Source organism: Pezoporus occidentalis, unplaced genomic scaffold, assembly GCF_034315485.1.
Source record: "Pezoporus occidentalis ecotype Australia unplaced genomic scaffold, CSIRO_AGI_Poc_V1 ctg324, whole genome shotgun sequence".
Taxonomy (NCBI): Eukaryota; Metazoa; Chordata; class Aves; order Psittaciformes; family Psittacidae; genus Pezoporus; species Pezoporus occidentalis.
This window is the reverse complement of record NW_026915202.1, coordinates 361,630-379,384: the sequence shown is the minus strand read 5'-3', so window position 1 is coordinate 379,384 and position 17,755 is coordinate 361,630. Positions and strand designations below refer to the sequence as shown.

Below are 17,755 nucleotides of genomic sequence, written 5' to 3'. Positions count from 1 at the left end.
CAGCTCTCTCCAGGCATGCAGGGCTGAGGTAACCCAGAACTTAGGAAAATGACAGTGGTAACACCAGAGTCCCCCAGGTTAGGTGACAGACATGGGGAGCTGATAAAAATCCCCACAATCCAGGAATAAGTGGTGCTCCACTTAGACATACACCTGTCTATGGGTCTGGAAGCTTCCAAGCAAGAGTGCTGAAGGATCTGGCAGAGGAGCGTGCCAAGCCACTCTCCATCACTGATCAGCAGTCCTGGTGTAGGAACGACCTGCTCTGGAAGCAGCAGCACAAGAGGCTTCGCACTCACCTGATTGCCAGGAGAAGGAGGCCAGAGAAGTGGATGAGGAGCACAGACCTGGGCTGCCTTTTATAGTCGTCCTGCAGTGCCTCAGGCCCACAGGCACCTCTGTGGCAGCAGGAATTTCCTGGCAAGCCCATGGCAAATGCAAACCCTCCCAGGTAATGGCAGGGGCCGTGTCCCGGTTTCCGGCACTGCTGCCTTTTCATTTCCCGGCTCATGTGCTTTGCCATAGGAAGGCTTCTGTCAGTGCCGGGATGAGAAGCCCAAGGGTTTCCGGGGCAGAACCACGTGAGCGCAGCAGAAGCCTCCCATCAAGGGCTGGTGCATCCCGTGCAGGCAGGGGATGTGCTCCTGGCTCATTCCTGTGGGCTTGCTTGTGGCCACGCTGTGGGAAACGGGCACCGCTCTCGTGCTTCTGTCCACGTGCACAAGGAGCCCCACGGGACAGGACACGGCACAGCCTTTCCTCTGTCCCCTCAGCTCTCTGAGGGAAGCCATTGCTGTGTGCAGCCTCCAGGCTTCTTGCAGGGCTGGAGCAAGGACCAAAGTGCTCTCAGGACCACCTGTGCTGACCGTGGACCCTTAATCGATGCCCGTGCCTCAGGGATGCTGCTGTGCAGGTTCTGTGGGTCCTCAGGGAACACCAGTTGCCAGCTGCACTCTGCAGCTGGTGATTGCCTGCCCTGAGGGAGGGCCTGCTCTGTGCCCTTGCGGTCCCAGGGACCCTCAGCAGGGCTCCAGGTGCTGATGTTGTCTGGCATTGTGTGGGCCTCCAGATATGGGCATGGTCCAGAGCCTGAGGCCAACTCGTGTGTGGCTGTGGCCAGCACCAGGTGACCCTCATCATCAAGGTACAGGCACAGCTCGCTGTGTCTGGCTTGTGATGAGGTGAACCATCAAAAGCCGTGCTTTGCCGTGAGCACATCCAGCAAAGTCCCACTTTACACGGAGGGCAAGGCCCCAGGGCACATCCCGCTGTGCTCCTGAATGGTGAAGCCGTGAATGAAGGAGGGAAGTGGGCCACAACCGTCTGTGCAAAAGAGGTGGATGGGGTAAAGGCATCCCAGGAGGTGAACCTAGGCCCAAGGCCGGAATTTCCTTTCTCGTCCTCTTTTCCATTGGATAGAATGAATGTCCCCAAGTCAGGTCTGTTTCACCCTGGGCAATTGGTGCTTACAGGATGGCTCTGTGCTTATCTCAGCCCCTCACCTTTTCACCTGACTTTCTCCTCCTGTCCTCCTGCGGCACAGGAGAAAGCAGCAGAGTGGCTCTGGAGCAGCAGGGTCCTTTTGGTTCTGGCTGGCATTATGGCAACTGCCTGGAAGCCAGTGTGTGTCTTGTACACAGTTTTGGCCCTGGCTTCTCTCTCTCCTGCTACCTGACCTTGTCCACTGCCCCTCAGAGGTGAAGGGCAATGATGTCAACTTGGTCGTTGTGCCCAAGCCTGGGAAGTGGAAGTGGGAGGTTCACAGCCATGGTGAGCACCTTAACGTTCTTCAAGAGTCTGATCAACTGAATTCAGCCACCCAGGGCCACCACTGAAGTGGCTCTCTCCCCATGCAGGAGCCCATCAGACACCATGCGGCAACATCAGGTGCTCTTGCAGTGCACCATGGGCACCCTTTTGCCACGGGGTGGCTGTGTGCTGGCAGTTGGGGATGTGCAGTTCTCTAGCCCCAATAGCATCTGTGCACTGAAAGGTCCTGGGGCAACCTCACCCTATGGGGGTGCAGAGGCATGATGGGGATGGACCACTTGGTCCTTGCAATCCTGGACACATCTTGTTCTTCTGCTGAGGGCAGATGGGTGGGAAGGCGAGAGAGGAGAAGGACTTGCTCTGGGCATCCCAGGCTCCTCCAGCTCCTTTCTTTCACCCAGTCCTTCTGAGGCTCTCTGGAGCCCTCTTCCTCTGAGCGTTGCCTGGCACAGCTCCAGGCAACAGTAGGGGATTGCCTCACCAGAGATGCAGCGAAGGAGGGCCCCTGCAGGTGCTGAGGCACTGGGAGCCAGAGAGCTGTTGGCTCACACTCTGTGGGACAGGCGCATGCTGGGAGCAGGGGCCAGCAGGTGCTGCTAGTGGAAGTTGTCCATCTCCCAGAGGCAGAATGAGAAAGGTCCACTTGGTTCACACACTTGCCAGCATATCTCCTTTCTCCCTGCACAGCTTTAGGGAGCGTCCAGAGAGCAAAGGACCACACAGAGCCAGAGGCTGCGATGCAACAGAGTTTAATGAGTCCGAAGAGGGAAACAAGATGTCTCGAGAGGCCCAGGCTTGGATGCAGCACAACTTTAATGAGGGTAAAGAAGAACAGGAGGGGGCTCCCAGGGAGCACCAGGGGCAGCCACCAAGCTGCGGTGCAGCTCCTGCAGGGTGTCCGTCTGGGCAGAAAGCAAGGAAGGCAAAGGAGGGAAAGCAGAGAGTGGAGGAAGGGAATGGGAGGCAGCGGCCGTGTTTGCAGAGAGCCCGGCGGGGGCTGCCTCCTGGGAGGTGGAGACAGGAAAGGAATGGAGAGGACCCCTCTCCGAGAAGGAAACACGCCGGCCGCAGTCTCCGTCCTGTGCAGATCCATGGTGTGCTGGGTCGTGGATCCTTCCTGCTGGGCTCTCAGCGGTGGCTTTAGCAGGGTCTGCACCTGGAGCCGCAGTAGCGGTTGGTGATGCAGGAGAGGTCGAAGCCCCCGGAGTTGATGGGCACTCCCTCACAGCTGAGGATGCTGCCAACGGCGGCGGAGGTGGAGGAGCCCACAACGGTGTTCTGAGGGAAGGAGCTGAGGATGGGGCCGGGCAGGGTCACCACCACGGGGGAAGGCTCAATGACGACGGTGGAGCTCTGGCACTGCCTGACACAGCACTCATTGCAGCTGTTGGCCAGCGGGGTCGGGCCGCAGGGCTGGCAGGGCACACACGGGTTGCAGCAGGACATGTCTGGATGCTGGAGCTTCACCTGGACACAGGGCAGGGGCAAGCAGAGGATGGGACACGGCAGCAGCAGCTCTGCACCCAAGCCTGGGCAAGCCAAGGCACCTCCTGGCCCAGCACACGCTGACCACCTCCAAGCCCAGCAGCCGCCTCAGCTCAGTCCCAGCCTCTCTCTGCACAAGCCCTTCTCTCCCCTTCCCTCTCCCCCCGAGAAGCAGCTCCCAGGCCTGCGCTAGCACAGCCCCCATCAGCTGAGAGCCCCGGGGAGGAACGACCTGCTCTGGAAGCAGCAGCACAAGAGGCTTCGCACTCACCTGATTGCCAGGGGAAGGAGGCCAGAGAAGTGGATGAGGAGCACAGACCTGGGCTGCCTTTTATAGTCGTCCTGCAGTGCCTCAGGCCCACAGGCACCTCTGTGGCAGCAGGAATTTCCGGGCAAGCCCATGGCAAATGCAAACCCTCCCAGGTAATGGCAGGGGCCGTGTCCCGGTTTCCGGCACTGCTGCCTTTTCATTTCCCGGCTCATGTGCTTTGCCATAGGAAGGCTTCTGTCAGTGCCGGGATGAGAAGCCCAAGGGTTTCCGGGGCAGAACCACGTGAGCGCAGCAGAAGCCTCCCATCAAGGGCTGGTGCATCCCATGCAGGCAGGGGATGTGCTCCTGGCTCATTCCTGTGGGCTTGCTTGTGGCCACGCTGTGGGAAATGGGCACCGCTCTCGTGCTTCTCTTCCGCATGCCCAAGGAGTGCCACAAGAGAGGACATGGCACAGCCTTTCCTCTTGCTCCCCTCAGCTCTCTGAGGGAAGGCCATTGCTGTGTGCACATGGGCTTCTGCTGGCAGGGCTGGACCCTACTGCAACACCAAGAGTGCTCTCAGGACACCTGTGCTGGGCCTACAGTTGTGGGCTCCTCCTCTGCAAACCCTTGGGCCTCTCATCCCGGCACTGACAGAAGCCTTCCTATGGCAAAGCACATGAGCCGGGAAATGAAAAGGCAGCAGTGCCGGAAACCGGGACACGGCCCCTGCCATTACCTGGGAGGGTTTGCATTTGCCATGGGCTTGCCAGGAAATTCCTGCTGCCACAGAGGTGCCTGTGGGCCTGAGGCACTGCAGGACGACTATAAAAGGCAGCCCAGGTCTGTGCTCCTCATCCACTTCTCTGGCCTCCTTCTCCTGGCAATCAGGTGAGTGCGAAGCCTCTTGTGCTGCTGCTTCCAGAGCAGGTCGTTCCTCCCCGGGGCTCTCAGCTGATGGGGGCTGTGCTAGCGCAGGGCTGGGAGCTGCTTCTCTGGGGGCAGAGGGAAGGGGAGAGAAGGGCTTGTGCAGAGAGAGGCTGGGACTGAGCTGAGGCGGCTGCTGGGCTTGGAGGTGGTCAGCGTGTGCTGGGCCAGGAGGTGCCTTGGCTTGCCCAGGCTTGGGTGCAGAGCTGCTGCTGCCGTGTCCCATCCTCTGCTTGCCCCTGCCCTGTGTCCAGGTGAAGCTCCAGCATCCAGACATGTCCTGCTGCAACCCGTGCGTGCCCTGCCAGCCCTGCGGCCCGACCCCGCTGGCCAACAGCTGCAATGAGTGCTGTGTCAGGCAGTGCCAGAGCTCCACCGTCGCCATCCAGCCCTCCGCCGTGGTGGTGACCCTGCCCGGCCCCATCCTCAGCTCCTTCCCTCAGAACACCGTTGTGGGCTCCTCCACCTCCGCCGCCGTTGGCAGCATCCTCAGCTGTGAGGGAGTGCCCATCAACTCCGGGGGCTTCGACCTCTCCTGCATCACCAACCGCTACTGCGGCACCAGGTGCAGACCCTGCTAAAGCTGCTGGCTGCGTCCTCAGGCAGGAACATCCACGACCTCACACCATGGATCTGCACAGGAGATAGAGCTTCGCGGCGCTGTTTCCTTCTCCCACTGTCCTCTCCATTCCTTTCCTGTCTCCACCTCCCGCACCAGCCCCGTGGGGACCTCTTGGCCTCCCTCCCTCCCTCCCTCCCTCCCTCCCAGTGAGGGACAGGCAGACGGACACCCTGCAGGAGCTGCACCGCCTCTTGGTGGCTGCCCCTGGTGCTCCCTGGGAGCCACCTTCTTTTCTTCTTTACCCTCATTAAAGTTGTGCTGCATCCAAGCCTGGGCCTCCGAGTCCTTATTCCTTCTACAGGAATTCTTCTGTTTCCTGTATTATTTCTCATCTGAGTGACACAATGGCTTCACTGTGCTTATATATCCATTTAGACATAAACCATTGGCTAAATCTTTGACTACGTGTGCATCCAGTGGAACTACACTAACCTCTGAGAAGTGATTTAGGAAGCAGGGGTGTCATTTCTTGATGTTGTAAACATATTTCTTGTTTTCACTTAAGATTGAAGCGCACCAGTTCATTTGCAACAGCCAGCCAGCAGGCCAAGGAAATGGCTTTCCTGGTGACGAGGGTAGTCTTCCTTATTTATGACTCAACAGTGGTGGAACGGGGTGTTGCAGTCACTACACATCAATTCCTTTGTGCCATTGTTTCCTCTTCATACTTTTCCTCTTCTGCATCATGAGCCTTTAGCATAGGCCGCAGTCTTTCAAGGCCTGCTCCAGTGTACGCCTTATTCATGGGCTGAAGTCCTTTCTGGGTAGGCTGCTCCAATGTGGATTTTCCAGTGGACACAGCTCTGCCAGGAGCCTGCTTCAGCACGATCTCTGTGCAAGCCATTGTTCCTGTAGGGAATATCAGCCTGGTCTGGCGTGGGATCGTCCATGGGCTGCAGTGTGGATTTCTGCTCCACCACGGTCTTTCCTTTGGGCTGCATGGGAATCTCTCCCCCATCACCTGGAGCACCTTCTCCACCTCTTCCTACCCTGGCCTTGCTGCTTACAGGACTGGTTCTCAAGTGGGTTTTCCCTCACTTCCTGGGCAGTGTTCTGCCCTTTCTTAAACACCTTTCCACAGAGGCACCACCAGAGTGATGGGCTCAGCATTAGGCAGCACCGAGCCCAGTTTGGAGCTGGCTGGATCTGACTCTATCAGACATGGGTGAAGCCCGTGGATTGTTCTCACAGAAACCACCCCGGCACCCTTCCTCCTCCTGCTACCAAAGCCTTGCCACACAAGCCCAGGGGAGTGGGTCCAACAGAGCGTGAGGCACAATTACAGAAATAGAAGTTTCAACGGAAAATGTCCACGGTAGATCCTTTAGGAAGTGGAAGTGCTGGAGGTAATTATGGTGATCTCCTTAACGTTATCATCATCAGATCTCAACTGCTGTATCCCACATTCGCCCTGGGCCTCTTTGACACTCCTCCAGGCACTTTCCCAAAGGATTCTGCCCATCAGGTCACCAAGAGGATAAAAATCTGCTCTTATGAGTGCAGGGTTGCAATTTCACCTTCTGCTTTCACAGCCACTGCAGACTCTGGACAGGAGAGCTATCCAGAACCCTAAAAGCTCATAGGTCTGCAAGTGCACACAGACCTTAAAGTCAACCTGTGTGTGTTCTGGCTCAGGCTCTTGCCTTCCAAATACCTGGGGTCAAGCTGGAAAGACATGTCAGTGAATGTGCTGGTTTTGCCTGGGATAGGGTTAAGCATCTTCATAGTAGCTCTCAGGGGCTATGATGTGGATTTGTGCTGAAAAGAGTGTGGATAACACAGGGATGTTTTCACTGTAGCTGAGCAGTTCTTATACAGCAGCAAAGCCTTTTCTACTCCATAGACTGCACTACACCCATTTTTGAAAAGGAGGAAAGGAAGATCCAGGGAATTGAAGCGCCTGACAAATTCTGGTGCCTTCTACAAGGGGGGATTTGACACTGTCCTGCACAACATCCTTGTCTCTAAATTGGAGAGGCATGGATACGATGGAAGGACCACGTAGCTGGTAAAAAATAGGCTGAAATTTTGCACTCAAATTGTCTCCTCTGGGGACAGGCAGAGATAGCTGGGATGGTTCAGCCTGGAGAAGAGAAGGCTGCAGGAGACCTGGAAGCAGAATCCAGTGCCTAAAGAGGGACAACAGGAAAGCTGGAGAGGGGCTTTTGACAAAAAATCATGCACTAATAGGACAACAGTAACTGATTTAAACAGGAGGAGGGTAGATTTAGATGAAATTGTACGCAGAAGATCTTCCCTGTGAGGGTGCTCCCTGGCAGTGCCCAAGGCCAGGTTGGACACAGGGTCTTGGAGCAAGCTGCGATCATGGAACCTGCCCATGCTGGTGGTAGGGGAATTGGAATGAAATGAGGTTTAACGCCTCTTCCAAACCAAAATGTTCTATGGTTCTAAAATTTCATGAAACAAGAAATTAATTTCCCAAGTTTACAAGTGAAAAAATCCACTGCTGATCCCTCCCACCTCCAACTTTTCCCCTGAACAGAGTGGAAGGGTGGCTGCAGAAGGAATAAGGACTCGGAGGCCCAGGCTTGGATGCAGCACAACTTTAATGAGGGTAAAGAAGAAAAGGAGGTGGCTCCCAGGGAGCACCAGGGGCAGCCACCAAGAGGCGGTGCAGCTCCTGCAGGGTGTCCGTCTGCCTGTCCCTCACTGGGAGGGAGGGAGGGAGGGAGGGAGGGAGGGAGGGAGGGAGGGAGGGAGGGAGGGAGGCCAAGAGGTCCCCACGGGGCTGGTGTGGGAGGTGGAGACAGGAAAGGAATGGAGAGAACAGTGGGAGAAGGAAACAGCGCCGCGAAGCTCTATCTCCTGTGCAGATCCATGGTGTGAGGTCGTGGAGGTCCTTGCCCGAGGATGCTGGTAGAAGCTTTAGCAGGGTCTGCACCTGGTGCCGCAGTAGCGGTTGGTGATGCAGGAGAGGTCGAAGCCCCCGGAGTTGATGGGCACTCCCTCACAGCTGAGGATGCTGCCAACGGCGGCGGAGGTGGAGGAGCCCACAACGGTGTTCTGAGGGAAGGAGCTGAGGATGGGGCCGGGCAGGGTCACCACCACGGCGGAGGGCTGGATGGCGACGGTGGAGCTCTGGCACTGCCTGACACAGCACTCATTGCAGCTGTTGGCCAGCGGGGTCGGGCCGCAGGGCTGGCAGGGCACGCACGGGTTGCAGCAGGACATGTCTGGATGCTGGAGCTTCACCTGGACACAGGGCAGGGGCAAGCAGAGGATAGGAAACGGCAGCAGCAGCTCTGCACCCAAGCCTGGGCAAGCCAAGGCACCTCCTGGCCCAGCACACGCTGACCACCTCCAAGCCCAGCAGCCGCCTCAGCTCAGTCCCAGCCTCTCTCTGCACAAGCCCTTCTCTCCCCTTCCCTCTCCCCCCGAGAAGCAGCTCCCAGCCCTGCGCTAGCACAGCCCCCATCAGCTGAGAGCCCCGGGGAGGAACGACCTGCTCTGGAAGCAGCAGCACAAGAGGCTTCGCACTCACCTGATTGCCAGGAGAAGGAGGCCAGAGAAGTGGATGAGGAGCACAGACCTGGGCTGCCTTTTATAGTCGTCCTGCAGTGCCTCAGGCCCACAGGCACCTCTGTGGCAGCAGGAATTTCCTGGCAAGCCCATGGCAAATGCAAACCCTCCCAGGTAATGGCAGGGGCCGTGTCCCGGTTTCCGGCACTGCTGCCTTTTCATTTCCCGGCTCATGTGCTTTGCCATAGGAAGGCTTCTGTCAGTGCCGGGATGAGAGGCCCAAGGGTTTCCGGGGCAGGAGCCACGTGAGCCCAGCACAGGTGTCCTGAGAGCACTGTTGGTGTTGCAGTAGGGTCCAGCCCTGCCAGCAGAAGCCCATCTGCACACAGCAATGGCCTTCCCTCAGAGAGCTGAGGGGAGCAAGAGGAAAGGCTGTGCCATGTCCTCTCCTGTGGCAGTCCTTGGGCATGCGGAAGAGAAGCACGAGAGCGGTGCCCATTTCCCACAGCGTGGCCACAAGCAAGCCCACAGGAATGAGCCAGGAGCACATCCCCTGCCTGCACGGGATGCACCAGCCCTTGATGGGAGGCTTCTGCTGCGCTCACGTGGTTCTGCCCCGGAAACCCTTGGGCTTCTCATCCCGGCACTGACAGAAGCCTTCCTATGGCAAAGCACATGAGCCGGGAAATGAAAAGGCAGCAGTGCCGGAAACCGGGACACGGCCCCTGCCATTACCTGGGAGGGTTTGCATTTGCCATGGGCTTGCCAGGAAATTCCTGCTGCCACAGAGGTGCCTGTGGGCCTGAGGCACTGCAGGACGACTATAAAAGGCAGCCCAGGTCTGTGCTCCTCATCCACTTCTCTGGCCTCCTTCTCCTGGCAATCAGGTGAGTGCGAAGCCTCTTGTGCTGCTGCTTCCAGAGCAGGTCGTTCCTCCCCGGGGCTCTCAGCTGATGGGGGCTGTGCTAGCGCAGGGATGGGAGCTGCTTCTCGGGGGGGAGAGGGAAGGGGAGAGAAGGGCTTGTGCAGAGAGAGGCTGGGACTGAGCTGAGGCGGCTGCTGGGCTTGGAGGTGGTCAGCGTGTGCTGGGCCAGGAGGTGCCTTGGCTTGCCCAGGCTTGGGTGCAGAGCTGCTGCTGCCGTGTCCCATCCTCTGCTTGCCCCTGCCCTGTGTCCAGGTGAAGCTCCAGCATCCAGACATGTCCTGCTGCAACCCGTGCGTGCCCTGCCAGCCCTGCGGCCCGACCCCGCTGGCCAACAGCTGCAATGAGTGCTGTGTCAGGCAGTGCCAGAGCTCCACCGTCGCCATCCAGCCCTCCGCCGTGGTGGTGACCCTGCCCGGCCCCATCCTCAGCTCCTTCCCTCAGAACACCGTTGTGGGCTCCTCCACCTCCGCCGCCGTTGGCAGCATCCTCAGCTGTGAGGGAGTGCCCATCAACTCCGGGGGCTTCGACCTCTCCTGCATCACCAACCGCTACTGCGGCACCAGGTGCAGACCCTGCTAAAGCTGCTGGCTGCGTCCTCAGGCAGGAACATCCACGACCTCACACCATGGATCTGCACAGGAGATAGAGCTTCGCGGCGCTGTTTCCTTCTCCCACTGTCCTCTCCATTCCTTTCCTGTCTCCACCTCCCGCACCAGCCCCGTGGGGACCTCTTGGCCTCCCTCCCTCCCTCCCTCCCTCCCAGTGAGGGACAGGCAGACGGACACCCTGCAGGAGCTGCACCGCCTCTTGGTGGCTGCCCCTGGTGCTCCCTGGGAGCCACCTCCTTTTCTTCTTTACCCTCATTAAAGTTGTGCTGCATCCAAGCCTGGGCCTCCGAGTCCTCCTTCCTTCTGTGGGAAATCCTCAAGTCTGCTTCCCCTTGGAGGTGACAAAGACATCTCTGGGTAAAGCTACGTAAGTGAGGGGATGTCTCTAAAGGGTGGCGGTAGTTGGCATGGTGAGACAATGCTGCCTGAGGACAGCCCACTGCCTCTGCCTTCCTGTCGTCTACGTCACCCAGCACACCACCCTTACATGCCCAGCACACACGGGCACAGGCAGATGAGATCCTGTCTCATACAGTCCCTCAGCACCTGGCAGGGGCCAGCTCTCTTCAGGCATGAACTGGTGAGTTATCCCAACACTTAGGACTGGCAGCAGCCAGCCCAGGCTGTCCAACAGCGTCCCCACTACCTGTGAACCCAGCACCCCCAGCAGGATCTCATCCTATTTCAGGTGCTCATCTTCCCTGATCAAATAATGTGGCTTCCTTAAGAATGCAAACATAGATGTGCTTTTCAATGATACTTGAAAATTTCCTTTGTAGGCCTTGGTCTCCAGCCCTGGCTAATGCTCTAAATCCTGGCCCCTCTCATAAAATCATAGAATCAGTGAGGTTGGAACGGACCTTTAAGATCATCAAGTGCAACCCTTCCCCAGCACTGCCAGATCCACCAGTAATCATTGTCACTAAGGCCCTCATGTGCGCGTTGTTTAAGGCTCCCGGGGCTGTTCAAATTGCACCACTTCCCTGGGCAGCCTGTTCCAATTCCTGATCACACTCTTGATTTAGAAATTGGTCCTAATCTCCACTCTAAACCTCCCCTGGTGCAGCTTGAGGCATTTCCTTTTCTCCTATGACTTCTTACCGGGCAGAAGAGCCCAACCCCACCTCACTACAACCTCCTGTCAGGTAGCTGGAGAGAGAGATAAGGTCCAGACTAAAGTTCCCTATGTCCTTCAGCCGTTCCCCATCACACTGTGCTCCAGGCCCTTCACCAGCTCCACTGCCCTTCTCTGGCCCTGCTCCAGCACCTCAATGTGTCTCTTGTAGTGAGAGGGACAGAAATGATCATGGGATTTTAGGTGCAGCCTCAAATGCCCTGGTCCTGCTAGCCACACTCTGTCTGATCCAGACCAGGATTCCCCTGGCCTTCTTGGCTGCCTGGGCATTACATGGGTCATGTTCACATCCGCCAACCAGCACCCCCAGGTCCTTTTCATGGGCAGTTTCCAGCCACTCTTCCCCAGGCCTGGAGCTTTGCAGGGGGTTGTTGTGGCCCAAATGCAGGATACAGCACTTTGCCTTGTTGAACCTCTTCCATTGGCCACAGCCCACGGATCAGGCTTGTCCAGATCCCTCTCCAGAGATTCCTACCCTTCGGAAGATCAACACTCCCACCCAACTTGGTGTTGTCCACAAAGTCACTGAGGGTGCCCTCCATCCCCTCATCCAGATCACCACCGAAGATTGTAAACGACACTGGCCCCAAGACCAAACTCTGAGGACCACCACTAGTAATCAGTCGCCAACTAGATGTGACGCCATTTATGACCACTATTTGGAATCCGCCTTCGAGCCATTTTCAATCCAGCAAGGAATCCACACCTCCAGGCCATGAGGAACCACTTTCTCCAGCAGAACAATATGGGACAGTGTCAAAAGCTTCAGTAAAGTCAAATAGACAATGTCCACAGCCTTTCCCTCATCACCTAGGTGGGTCACCCTGTCATAGAAAGAGATCACGTTGGTCAAACAGTACATGCCCTTCAGGAACCCGTGTGAAATGGGTCTGATACCTAAATTTTCCAGTAAGTGCCTTATGGTCCCACCAAGGATCCTCTGCTCCATGACCTTCCCCAGCACTGAGCTCAGGCTGACAGGCCTGGAGCTTTGGGAAAATCCTTCCTGCCTTTTTTCTAAAGAAACATCACAGTGGCCGACCTCCAACATGTGGGGATCTGCCCGCTACACCAGGACTGCTGATCAGTGATGGAGAGTGGCTTGGCACGCTCCTCTGCCAGATCCTTCAGCACTCTTGCTTGGAAGCTTCCAGAATAATTTGTCTAATGGAGCACCACTGATTCCTGGATTGTGGGGATTTTTATCAGCTCCCCATGTGCGTCACCTAACCTGGGGGACTCTGGTGTTACCACTGTCATTTTCCTTAGTGCTGGGTTACCTCAGCCCTGCATGCAAGGAGAGGGCTTGCAGGGCTCTGCCAGGTGCTGAAGGACTGTATGAGGTAGGATCTCATCTGCCTGTGCCCATGTGTGCTGGGCATGCAGGGATAGCGTACTAGCTGAGGTAGGAGAGAGGATGGCAGAGAGAAGATCAGAGAAGAAGCTGTGTGCTCTTCTGAGCAGTCTTGTCTCCTCATGCCCACTCCTGCCACCCTTTGGAGCCGTGCTCTCACTGATGGCCACTGCCAGTGGAGTAGCCAAGGATGTCTTTGTCACCTCCAAGGGGAAGCAGACTTGAGGATTTCCCACAGAAGGAATAAGGACTCGGAGGCCCAGGCTTGGATGCAGCACAACTTTAATGAGGGTAAAGAAGAAAAGGAGGTGGCTCCCAGGGAGCACCAGGGGCAGCCACCAAGAGGCGGTGCAGCTCCTGCAGGGTGTCCGTCTGCCTGTCCCTCACTGGGAGGGAGGGAGGGAGGGAGGCCAAGGGGTCCCCACGGGGCTGGTGCGGGAGGTGGAGACAGGAAAGGAACGGAGAGGACAGTGGGAGAAGGAAACAGCGCCACGAAGCTCTATCTCCTGTGCAGATCCATGGTGTGAGGTCGTGGATGTTCCTGCCTGAGGACGCAGCCAGCAGCTTTAGCAGGGTCTGCACCTGGTGCCGCAGTAGCGGTTGGTGATGCAGGAGAGGTCGAAGCCCCCGGAGTTGATGGGCACTCCCTCACAGCTGAGGATGCTGCCAACGGCGGCGGAGGTGGAGGAGCCCACAACGGTGTTCTGAGGGAAGGAGCTGAGGATGGGGCCGGGCAGGGTCACCACCACGGGGGAAGGCTCAATGACGACGGTGGAGCTCTGGCACTGCCTGACACAGCACTCATTGCAGCTGTTGGCCAGCGGGGTCGGGCCGCAGGGCTGGCAGGGCACGCACGGGTTGCAGCAGGACATGTCTGGATGCTGGAGCTTCACCTGGACACAGGGCAGGGGCAAGCAGAGGATGGGACACGGCAGCAGCAGCTCTGCACCCAAGCCTGGGCAAGCCAAGGCACCTCCTGGCCCAGCACACGCTGACCACCTCCAAGCCCAGCAGCCGCCTCAGCTCACTCCCAGCCTCTCTCTGCACAAGCCCTTCTCTCCCCTTCCCTCTCCCCCCTGAGAAGCAGCTCCCATCCCTGCGCTAGCACAGCCCCCATCAGCTGAGAGCCCCGGGGAGGAACGACCTGCTCTGGAAGCAGCAGCACAAGAGGCTTCGCACTCACCTGATTGCCAGGAGAAGGAGGCCAGAGAAGTGGATGAGGAGCACAGACCTGGGCTGCCTTTTATAGTCGTCCTGCAGTGCCTCAGGCCCACAGGCACCTCTGTGGCAGCAGGAATTTCCTGGCAAGCCCATGGCAAATGCAAACCCTCCCAGGTAATGGCAGGGGCCGTGTCCCGGTTTCCGGCACTGCTGCCTTTTCATTTCCCGGCTCATGTGCTTTGCCATAGGAAGGCTTCTGTCAGTGCCGGGATGAGAAGCCCAAGGGTTTCCGGGGCAGAACCACGTGAGCGCAGCAGAAGCCTCCCATCAAGGGCTGGTGCATCCCGTGCAGGCAGGGGATGTGCTCCTGGCTCATTCCTGTGGGCTTGCTTGTGGCCACGCTGTGGGAAACGGGCACCGCTCTCGTGCTTCTCTTCCGCATGCCCAAGGACTGCCACAGGAGAGGACATGGCACAGCCTTTCCTCTTGCTCCCCTCAGCTCTCTCTGAGGGAAGGCCATTGCTGTGTGCAGATGGGCTTCTGCTGGCAGGGCTGGACCCTACTGCAACACCAACAGTGCTCTCAGGACACCTGTGCTGGGCTCAAGTGCCTCATCCCTGCTCTGTGCAGTCTCTGTGGCTTCTCAGGGAACATCAGGAGCATTTCTGCGGCCTGGTCCTTCCTCACAGTTCCTGAGCCCTGTTGTGCCAGTGCTGTTCCAGCATCTCCTCAGCAGAGTCCCCACGTGCTGATGTTTCTGGCATTGTGTGAGCGTACAGATATGGGCATGGTTCCATGCAGACATGCCTGAGCACATGTGTATCAGTCCATCCTTGTGTGACCCTCATCATGAGGGTACAGGCACACCATGGCTGGAGCTTGTGATATAGGGAGAATCATCAAGATCCTTTTCATGAGCAGATCCAGCAATGTCCCACTTTACATGTGCAGAACCTGTTGTGCACTGACCACAACTCCCCAGTCCACGTCCCACTGTGCTGCTTAATGGTGAAGCCACGAATGAAGGAGGGCAGTGGAGTCTGTGTTGTCCGGCTTGGATTTCACCACATCTCATTTTCAACGTATCAAATACGGCTACTTCCAACTGATTAAGTCAAGGAGATGTATGTAGTCAGGGTAGAGAAACAGGTATCAATCATAGCTATTATAAACTTAGGTGTGGCGTATTCCATCTATTTCATTGTCTATCCCCCTCTCCCTCACCTCCCCAGGGTACTGGGAGCTCTGCTAGGAAGTCATTCACATGAACTCACTGCTTTGTATGTCTGGATTTCAGAATATCATCAGAGCCTACAACACACCTTGCCACTAGATCGTTCAAGGCCTGTCTGACTTGTTGATTTTGAAGGGTTACACAGCTGAGTAACCACACAGTAAAGGAAAGATACAACTTTGTCAAAATCCCTCCCGCCCCGTTGCCTTGGTCGGATGTACCTGAAGATGGAGCTGCTGTACAGAATAGTGACCACGATGAGGTGACTGGAGCATGTGGAAAAGGCTTTTTTCCTGCTTGCTGAAGACTGGATGTGTGTGACCGTGTGGATGATGTATGCATAGGAAAAAGCAGTTACTGACAAGGTGCCAGGTAGTATCAGAACACCAGTCACTAACACTACCTTCTCAATGACGCCTGTGTCTGCGCAGGACAGCTGGAGCAGTGGTGCTATATCGCAGTAGAAGTGGTTGATGACACCAGGCCCGTAGAAAGGCAACTGGGTTATAACTGTGAGTGGGGAAATCATCAAGAAGAAACTCATTACCCAGCAGCCCAGCACCAGCTGGAGGCAAAACCTATTGCTCATGAAGGTAGCATAATGCAAAGGGCGGCAGATGGCCATGTAGCGGTCAAAGGACATGAGAGCTACATGGAAGAAAGTGCAGATACCCAGGATGAAGAAGAGGGATAACTGAAGGAAACATCCAGAGGGGGAAATTGTTTTTGCTCCTGTGAGGAGGCTGTAGAGAGTCCTTGGCATGAAGGTAGAAGTGAAGCAAATTTCCACAACGGAGAAATTCCTGAGAAAGAAATACATGGGGATGTGGAGGCGTTGGTCCACCAGTGTGATGGTAATGACAGTGATGTTTCCAAGGAGGATCAGGAGGAAGGCAACAAAGAGAATGGCAAATAGGATGATCTCCGAAAAGCGGTTGCTGGCAAGTCCCAAGAGGATGAACTCTGCTGTTGTCTGATTTGTCTTTGAAAGCTGAATAATAGTTAAAAAATAGTTTAAAAAAATGTTAAAGTTGTTCCAAGCAGCATAAGCAAAAGACTAATGAGATGGTTACATGTGGTTGTCTTGACTAGAAGACTATTGTAAGCCAACAGTGAGTGATTTACATAACAGTTGACCTGAGTAGGCACCTGCCCGTGCTGCCCATATCAACTGGCCACAGGACAAACTTAGCATAACGAAGCAGCCTTTAGGCAGCTCCCACTTGGCACCAATAATGACACTGCCAAGCAGGTTCTTGTCCACGTTCTTAAAATGAAGCAGCATGCTCTCGTGTGGATATCCTTTTACCAGACAGAGGAAATCATGCACAGCATTTTTCAGTTCTTATGAAAAAATGGTAAGAGTTCTAAATACCATAATGTGTGGGAATTACTCCGCAGACAGGATCCGTGTAACGGGCTGTGCCTTGGCTAGAAATCCATCCAGTGTGTCATGACTGCAGGTTCCAAGCATCTGAAGGGACACATTATCTATGCTAGTCCCCTTCCCTTTTCACATTAGCTCAAAAAATGGCATTTTAATTAATACCTGTCAGAATCCGAGTACCTTTCTTAATAGTACCCATTACAAACCCCAGAGGCCATGCATTAGAATGCCTTTGAGGGCAGATTCCAAAGGAGAGGGCATACCCTTTTCCATAGAAACCTGAAGCGTTTCTTAACGCACCTGACTGCAGATCACTACTTGTCCAAGTACTGCATTCATCACTACTGCTGCATTGTCGAAGGCAGGGATTCAATACCTTCAGAGAGACTTTCTGCCGATCTTAAGATGAGTGTCAGAAGCACCGGTGTGTGTTCACCCCTGAAGATACAGACCCTACATGATGAGATAAGATTTAGATCCTCCCCTGCTTTATTTGTGTGCCACCACAGGTCAGGATCTGCAAGCACACCTTAGCATTTCTGCCCAATTCTTAGCATTTCTGCCCAATTTCTGTTTTCCAGGCTGGCTTCCTGCCTTAGCAGACAAATATAAATTTTAGTGCTTTACTTTTAATCCCATTTTCCTATACTTATGGTAACATAACAACAAGAAGCTCCTGAATTCTTCCAGGTTACCAGTCTGCATCATCTTCCAGGTGGCAGTGAGCTGCCAAGGTCTCCTCATCACGTTTTAGCAACAGTGACAAACAGTAGAACTGTTGTCCACAAACAAAGCAAATGATGGTATTCCTTGACAAAACAGAAAATGCTAATAAATTATTCTCGTTAAATGTCATTAATTCACCTTAATAAATACTCCTGGAGAAGAAAGCAAAACAAAAAGCCAACAATAACACCAATAAACATGATCCGTTGCTAGCAACGAATCCTAGCAAGGATTTCATAAGCAGTCTGCAAATCATCCCAGTTCTATATTATCTCAAGCCTTCAAACTCCCATTAGCATGCTCAAAGCCATTAAGTCACAATCCCTATGCTTGCCTTCTGAAGCTTTCTAGGTCTTTATTTTAGCATGAGAGGAACCCTGTGCTGGAAATTCACTCCATTAAGTGGAAAGGCTACCAGCCCACTGACGATGTCTCCCTTGTCTTTAGTCATCCCAAACAGAACACCACCAATAACTGAAGCAGAGCCATCTACCCCGCGAATTACATCACATCCCACATTACCTGTTTCTCACATGGAATACATCAGTTGTGCCTCCTTTCTCTAGCACATTTTATACTTCCAGTTAGTCCTTTATTTTACATCACTCTTCCAGCTTAGTGAATAATTAGGCACCTTGCTGATGGCACTGCTGGGACACATCGCTTACATGGCAGGGTGTGAGGAGAGCTG

At 55.4% G+C, this 17,755-nt stretch overlaps 6 protein-coding genes across 6 annotated transcripts; 2 read left to right on the top strand and 4 right to left on the bottom strand.

Moving 5' to 3' along the window:
• Positions 1-2,896: 2,896 nt before the first annotated feature.
• Positions 2,897-3,432, bottom strand: LOC134168831 (feather keratin Cos1-2). Its single transcript, XM_062628879.1, has one exon. It carries the CDS (start codon positions 3,214-3,216, stop codon positions 2,911-2,913), a length of 306 nt encoding a protein of 101 aa, XP_062484863.1. The 5' UTR covers positions 3,217-3,432; the 3' UTR covers positions 2,897-2,910.
• A 660-nt stretch (positions 3,433-4,092) lies between these two features.
• On the top strand, positions 4,093-5,161 carry LOC134168830 (feather keratin Cos1-2-like). Its single transcript, XM_062628878.1, has 2 exons — positions 4,093-4,396; positions 4,687-5,161. The coding sequence occupies exon 2, from the start codon at positions 4,708-4,710 to the stop codon at positions 5,011-5,013; it is 306 nt and encodes a 101-aa protein (XP_062484862.1). The 5' UTR covers positions 4,093-4,396; positions 4,687-4,707; the 3' UTR covers positions 5,014-5,161.
• Positions 5,162-7,810: 2,649 nt separating this feature from the next.
• LOC134168828 (feather keratin Cos1-2-like) lies at positions 7,811-8,830 on the bottom strand. Its single transcript, XM_062628876.1, has 2 exons — positions 8,557-8,830; positions 7,811-8,267 (listed from the first exon to the last, which is right to left on the bottom strand). Exon 2 carries the CDS (start codon positions 8,244-8,246, stop codon positions 7,941-7,943), a length of 306 nt encoding a protein of 101 aa, XP_062484860.1. The 5' UTR covers positions 8,247-8,267; positions 8,557-8,830; the 3' UTR covers positions 7,811-7,940.
• An 8-nt stretch (positions 8,831-8,838) lies between these two features.
• LOC134168829 (feather keratin Cos1-2-like) lies at positions 8,839-10,343 on the top strand. The gene is made up of 2 exons (XM_062628877.1): positions 8,839-9,421; positions 9,712-10,343. The coding sequence occupies exon 2, from the start codon at positions 9,733-9,735 to the stop codon at positions 10,036-10,038; it is 306 nt and encodes a 101-aa protein (XP_062484861.1). The 5' UTR covers positions 8,839-9,421; positions 9,712-9,732; the 3' UTR covers positions 10,039-10,343.
• A 2,559-nt stretch (positions 10,344-12,902) lies between these two features.
• LOC134168827 (feather keratin Cos1-1/Cos1-3/Cos2-1-like) lies at positions 12,903-14,401 on the bottom strand. The gene is made up of 2 exons (XM_062628875.1): positions 13,740-14,401; positions 12,903-13,449 (listed from the first exon to the last, which is right to left on the bottom strand). Exon 2 carries the CDS (start codon positions 13,426-13,428, stop codon positions 13,123-13,125), a length of 306 nt encoding a protein of 101 aa, XP_062484859.1. The 5' UTR covers positions 13,429-13,449; positions 13,740-14,401; the 3' UTR covers positions 12,903-13,122.
• Positions 14,402-14,924: 523 nt separating this feature from the next.
• On the bottom strand, positions 14,925-16,881 carry LOC134168826 (olfactory receptor 6E1-like). Its single transcript, XM_062628874.1, is given in 3 exon segments — positions 14,925-15,084; positions 15,086-15,942; positions 16,327-16,881. Coding segments are annotated over 3 exon segments (957 nt in total). The 5' UTR covers positions 16,330-16,881; the 3' UTR covers positions 14,925-14,987.
• Positions 16,882-17,755: the final 874 nt, after the last annotated feature.

Bases quoted from the DNA above. Each gene is read 5' to 3' on its own strand.
- LOC134168829 (XM_062628877.1), top strand. From the start codon at position 9,733: ATGTCCTGCTGCAACCCGTGCGTGCCCTGCCAGCCCTGCGGCCCGACC.
- LOC134168831 (XM_062628879.1), bottom strand. From the start codon at position 3,216: ATGTCCTGCTGCAACCCGTGTGTGCCCTGCCAGCCCTGCGGCCCGACC.
- LOC134168830 (XM_062628878.1), top strand. From the start codon at position 4,708: ATGTCCTGCTGCAACCCGTGCGTGCCCTGCCAGCCCTGCGGCCCGACC.
- LOC134168827 (XM_062628875.1), bottom strand. From the start codon at position 13,428: ATGTCCTGCTGCAACCCGTGCGTGCCCTGCCAGCCCTGCGGCCCGACC.
- LOC134168828 (XM_062628876.1), bottom strand. From the start codon at position 8,246: ATGTCCTGCTGCAACCCGTGCGTGCCCTGCCAGCCCTGCGGCCCGACC.